Source organism: Pinus tabuliformis, chromosome J (assembly GCF_031772625.1).
Source record: "Pinus tabuliformis cultivar Carrire ecotype Pingquan chromosome J, CPIR1, whole genome shotgun sequence".
Lineage (NCBI taxonomy): Eukaryota > Viridiplantae > Streptophyta > Pinopsida > Pinales > Pinaceae > Pinus > Pinus tabuliformis.
In genome coordinates this window covers 1,374,978,458-1,374,984,101 of record NC_142295.1, presented here as the reverse complement: position 1 = coordinate 1,374,984,101, position 5,644 = coordinate 1,374,978,458, and the positions used below count along the sequence as shown (strand labels likewise).

Genomic DNA, 5,644 nt, shown 5'->3' with positions numbered 1-5,644 from the left:
CATAATAATAATGGATGATGATAATATTTTATAAAAATATACAATGATATAGTTGTGTTTAATGCACTAACCCCAACTTTGGATGGAAGAATGATCCACCCAAATGTGGGATGCAAGAGCATGGATGCCCCACAAGTGAGTTCCATCATCAACCTCTCCACATGGCATTTGAACTAATAACCATATCAAATTAAACTCAATCCATCTAACTTATATAAATTCTATAAAAAAAATATTATATATTTATATTTAAAAGTATAATTCTAACAAATAACTTGTATAATAAACAATTGTGTTCTGATACCTCTGTGATCTTGTATATTTGCTTTAAGTGTTTACTGCTTTTGCATTTAAAGTGTTTAACGTAAAATGGTGTTGTTTTGTTTCATATGTTCATTGTTTTCCACATTTTTATGTATCAGGCTGTGTACTTGTAATTGTATTACCGCATATAAGTTTTCTCTGCATGTCCATTGCTTTTCCATAGCATGCTTGAGAACCAATAGATTGACATAAATACAACATTTTGGATTTGAATTTTTAAAGTGATAAAATTTCAAATTGCCATTCATCATGAAGCCAACTAAGGAGCTGGGCCTCTATATATCTTCATGCTGGGGCAAATAAACCTCCGCCGTAACTCAATAATTGTGTTTCCTGGTTGGTTATATGAGCAGATAGAATCTATACACCATTTTGATTTCTGTCTCAACATCGTTTATTCCTATTTCCAACATCATAAAGTTCTACGATTAGTTATATTTAGGTTCCCATGACCGACTTTTGCGATTATATATTCCCTCGTGAATTACTACACAGTTTTGAATTATTATAGTCATGTGAGTCTACAATACTCGTACTTTTCCATCTGCGTTTGAATGTCAAACGTGTCCTGAGAGTCAGTAAAGTTCTTTGTTTTGTCCTGTCGAATGTGTACAGAAAAGAGTTATGTGAATGCATTTGTGTAAGAAAATGCCTGTGCGAAATTGAACTCCCATTTCAGATTTGAGATCACAGTTACCGTTAACAACAAAATATTCAGAGAAGCGGGGAATTTCATATGCATCCTGCAATGTTTTGATTAATTCGAAACCTGTTTTACTCCTAGGGATTTGTGTCTCTGCCATAAAGCATTGCAGAATCATTATTTTATAGGCATTTTTCTGTTTGTCCGATTGTGAACACTGAAATCCTTAGATTTTGATTCAAATTACGAATTATATTTTATACCCACGTGTCGACAATATAGCCCACTGATCTCTGAAGTGGTATGAGAATGAATAAAAAAGAGCCTGTTGCAGCTCAGCTTTATTAACTTTTTGCTGTCGACACAGTAAGAAAATCAAATAAAAAGAGCTTCTTGCAGCTTAGCTTTGTTCACATAACTAAAGTACTGTGATTAGCATGGAGATGCTCAATAGAGGGCCGTTTAGGAATTAATAATTCAAGATGTGCTTTATATGTTATGCGCCTACTTATGCTTTGCAGAATAACTTCCCAGGCGCATTAAATTATGTAGCAAGGAAAACCCTAATTATACTTCCACAGTGGTGTCTAAAACTAGCACAGTATTGCTTCATCTGTAACTACAGATGAATGTGGGAGTCCAATAATCAGGACTACTGTCATTATAGGCCACACTCAGGGTGCTAGAAACAGGTACCAGGCACAGCCCTCTACTTCTTAAATCTTGTTTGGGTTCGTCTGTGTCCTCGGCTTCAGATGATACACTCCAATCCATCTGATCATGTGCCTGTGAAAAAAATAAAGAAATGCTACCTTTATTATAAGCTTGACTGCAGACATCAAATGCCATTAATAATAAAATTAGTTAAATGGATTAGCTAACCTGAAGATTTACCCCCTGGGCCGAGTTGACAGCTCCCTTGTTCATATATGGCACGCTCAGCTTCTACAGTTCAGAGTCCCATTGACAGTGTAAGTGCATAAAGATCACAAACAGGTGATATAAGGCATACAATTTATTCTAACTGCAGAGCTACTTTGAATTTTTTTTATAATGGCTTTGAAGTAACTAATTTAAATATAATGGAATCGAAAAGGAAATGTAATGATTTTGGGCTTGATTGTGTTCAGGGAAGCTAAGTGCTCTACAGCTATAACTCCATTTGTGTTAAACAAATGAAAAAGTAGCCAGTGTCTTATTTTCTTCCTTATAATCAAAATAAAAGTCAACATCATAACATAAATTCATCATAACATAACGAAAATGATTTAAATATTCATCATAACATGTATTCAATAAATAATATTTTTTAACTAATTAAATGTTGCACAATATTGGTTTCTAGGTCAAGAAATCTTTGAAATTTGATGTTAAATAAATATAAACACTTCAGAGATATACGTTTTTAAACCTTTTTTATTTAATATATATTATTTTCAATGGCCATCCACAACATAAAATAACCCTTGAAATAATGGGAATACGTGTTCATATTTGTTTGGTTTAAGGGCTCCAAAAAAGAGATAATACCTGCACTTGTTCGTGTAGAGATTTAATATATACAATCGCTTCCCACAAGACAGATGCAGTGTCAGTCTGCAACCAATATATTCCATCTAATTAATCACAATGATCTTAAAGCCCAAGTTAAGTTACAAATAATGGCAAGATCTATGCAGAGATTGAAGCGAAATTATCATAAGTTATACCTTGCCAAAGGGCGAAACCAGTTGTTGTAACGCTGTAATTCTGTCCCCTAGTTTTTCTTTCCTTACCTGTAAATGGGCAAAAAAATTTAGCGCCCTTGTTTAATAGAGGGAAAGAAGATGAGTTCCATGAACACATGATTCTTTAGGGTTTCCCCAGGGCTTACCTTGAAAGTGGGAAGGGTAGAATTAGTATTATCTAGACGAGGCCTTTTGAAGATCGAATCCGATGAACTGCTCTCAGGGCTGCTTCTCTTTGCATCATTTGTTGCATCTCGAGCTTCATCGCAGCGGGGCTTCATGCAGAAAGACCGGTTCATAGAACTCATAAGAAGACTTGAAAAAATATGCTAATACAATATCCCCTAGGTTTTTCTGAAACTATGAAGCTCATTTTTTTTTCAATAATACATACCATATTAAGAGATTGGGTCGTGTTATTCAGTTGCTTCCCTTCCTGCAGGAATTGTGGCGAGCAGTATTGTAGCGATGAGGCGCGATCTGTAGAATTTGTGGACTGCTGCATCTTTTCTGGTGTGGAGGCCATGGAGTTCCACAGTGGAATGTTTCTGCTGTTAGTCAAGAGCCTCGAGGCAGGTTGCTTCAAGGGAGAAGAGGGCAGAAGTCGAGAGAGTGCAGCAGGAAACGTCCTAGAACTGTAGGTATTGCTAGATGGCCACAGCCCATGAGGCTGTTGATGATGATCCTCTCCTCTCATAGAAGTTGCATTGTGAAAGCCATGAGCAGTGGCACCTTTTAGAAATGGTTGATTCAGTGGGAAATCCAGAATACGTAAAAGCTCTTCGTTAGTGCAAGGATCCGATCTGAATCCTTGGGATACTAGTGTACGAGGAGCATCTAATCCTGGGTTGTCATACGACATGTTAAATTCCTGCTTTACTCTGCCGATGTCAAAGTGGGGTATGGGCAGGTCTAGTCTGGAATTGAAACTATTGATGGGGACATGACCAGGAGTTAAGCCATCAGGTTGTAACGATGGGGAGCTTCCTAAATCTATCAAGGAACTGTTACAGTTGTGTAAAGGACCATATGAGTTTTCTTTTGCTGCAGTAGAGAAGCAGCTGGTGTCTTCTCCTTGGAAAGCTGTGAAGTTCCTCAACTCCCAACCTGCTGAAACGTCCTCTAGCTCCTTGAGTTTTTGGGGGGATCCGTTTTGCCTCGAGTATAACACTTCTTGGAAGCTTTCCACTGCGTTCTGCATGGATTCTCCACCACGGCTCCTGCAGAAACCAGTATTCCAGAGTTAAGCATGGCAGGCAATTACTGTAACAGCAACCGAGTTACTTGTATAGATTTTCATGTATAAACTTTCGTATACACATAATTTCTTTCATAGTATTTTAAGATTATGTTAAACAAACAAACAAAAAAGAAACAATCATCTGCAAAATTTGCTTTCAAGACAAAAATTTGCTTGCAATTTTTTTCTAAATTAAAAATAAAAAAAGATAAAACGAGCGGCATTCTCAAGAAAATGACGAAATGGGTCTACGGAAGACATGACCACCATTGTTGACCGCATCTAAAAATTCATGCAAGATTAGAAAAACATAGATAAAACTATTTTGTGACTTACAGCATGGCTTGACTCCAAACATGGCTCTGATCATGAAGTGCAGTTGCAAAGGCACCCATTTGTGCAGTCGGGTCCAACAGACTGGCAGAATCTCCAAGCTCCGGACGACCCAAATTCGTGAAGGCCATGTTGAGATCGGATGAGACAGTGGGGATCGAACCGGCGACGACGTTAACATCGCAGGCCGAATTTGGCGTCATATCACAGACATCTGCAGAAGGCCAGTCGGCCAGATTCCCCATTTCAGACAAAGCACTGGTAGAGCTGCAAGGCAACGCGGCCTGCATCTCGGTTGTTTGAAGAAGAATGCTACTCCACACAGAATTAGCCGAAGGACCTACCCTCGATTCGGCGCTCCACAAGTAATTTCCGCTTGAAACACCCGCCATCTCCAGAAATTGTCCACTAATTCAGCATTTATATTCAGCAACAACCTCAATTATAACACAGTAGCGATGACATCAACGCCGTGCTACATACATTAGTCGTATTCGCATCAAATCCAAGAGAACAGTCGAGACGAGTATGATGGCGGGGATGAATCTAGGTCCTTCTCTTTTTATCTGAAACATTCGCTTAGAGGGTTTCCTGGATAATAGACTAGATTGATCTTCCTTCGCTCCTAAGGGTTAATGAGCAATTTTTCATCATCATGAACTGCTTCTACTAATAGATGCAACTGTCATCAATGTTCATACCCCATGGATTCCTAATTCCACGCAGGAAAACACTTATAGGAGAATTGAAAGGCAAGCAAACAATTCCACGCACTGTTTCGTATCTACAGTAAAAAGGCACAATCTGACCTAATTTTCTGAATACATACAGCATTAGAGATCCATGTTCACGCGAGTCTACCAATGGGACTACGGAGGTCCTCTAGAATTCTTCTGGTATTTGATCCGAGAGGCGGCGGTATTAGGTTTAGGGCTTCGTGTCGATGACGTCATGCTTATTCGGGTAGGAGGAATGTTTAGTGGAAGAATGAGTTGGATGTGGATGGAATGTATGGTTGCGGTGGGGGCGGGGCATAATATATATCAAGAACAGCAGTAACAGTTACAGTTGCAGTTGGCAGTAGCAGGTCAGCTGGACCGTGAAGACGGTAAGAGACCAAACGGGCCACGGCGCCGGCCCGGCCCGCTGAAGGACCCCGGTCGGCCACCGGGCCCGCCGACGTCAACAGAACCGGCACGCGCGCGTGCGTGTTCACAGTCATGGATTTTCATGGCTTCATTGGCCTTTACAAAGTCAAAGGCCTGACATGAAATATATTGCTAGAAAATCATTTGACTTAGTAGATACGTTTCAATCTCTTTGACTCACCATACATGTCAATGGCGAACTGGACATAAGTAATTATTTGGCCGTCAT

At 39.2% G+C, this 5,644-nt stretch overlaps 1 protein-coding gene across 1 annotated transcript; it reads right to left on the bottom strand.

Moving 5' to 3' along the window:
• Positions 1 to 1,277: 1,277 nt before the first annotated feature.
• Positions 1,278 to 5,143, bottom strand: LOC149232479 (uncharacterized). Its single transcript, XM_089379428.1, has 7 exons — positions 4,271 to 5,143; positions 3,089 to 3,914; positions 2,841 to 2,969; positions 2,677 to 2,742; positions 2,498 to 2,563; positions 1,850 to 1,912; positions 1,278 to 1,753 (listed from the first exon to the last, which is right to left on the bottom strand). The coding sequence occupies exons 1-7, from the start codon at positions 4,657 to 4,659 to the stop codon at positions 1,577 to 1,579; spliced, it is 1,716 nt and encodes a 571-aa protein (XP_089235554.1). The 5' UTR covers positions 4,660 to 5,143; the 3' UTR covers positions 1,278 to 1,576.
• Between the last annotated feature and the right edge of the window lie 501 nt (positions 5,144 to 5,644).

Excerpts from the sequence above, each read along its gene's own strand:
- LOC149232479 (XM_089379428.1), bottom strand. The coding sequence starts at position 4,659 with ATGGCGGGTGTTTCAAGCGGAAATTACTTGTGGAGCGCCGAATCGAGG. Across the intron at positions 3,915-4,270 it reads GTTTGGAGTCAAGCCATGCT|GAGCCGTGGTGGAGAATCCA; the intron begins GTAAGTCACAAA and ends TGGTTTCTGCAG. Across the intron at positions 2,970-3,088 it reads CGACCCAATCTCTTAATATG|CCCCGCTGCGATGAAGCTCG; the intron begins GTATGTATTATT and ends TTCTGCATGAAG.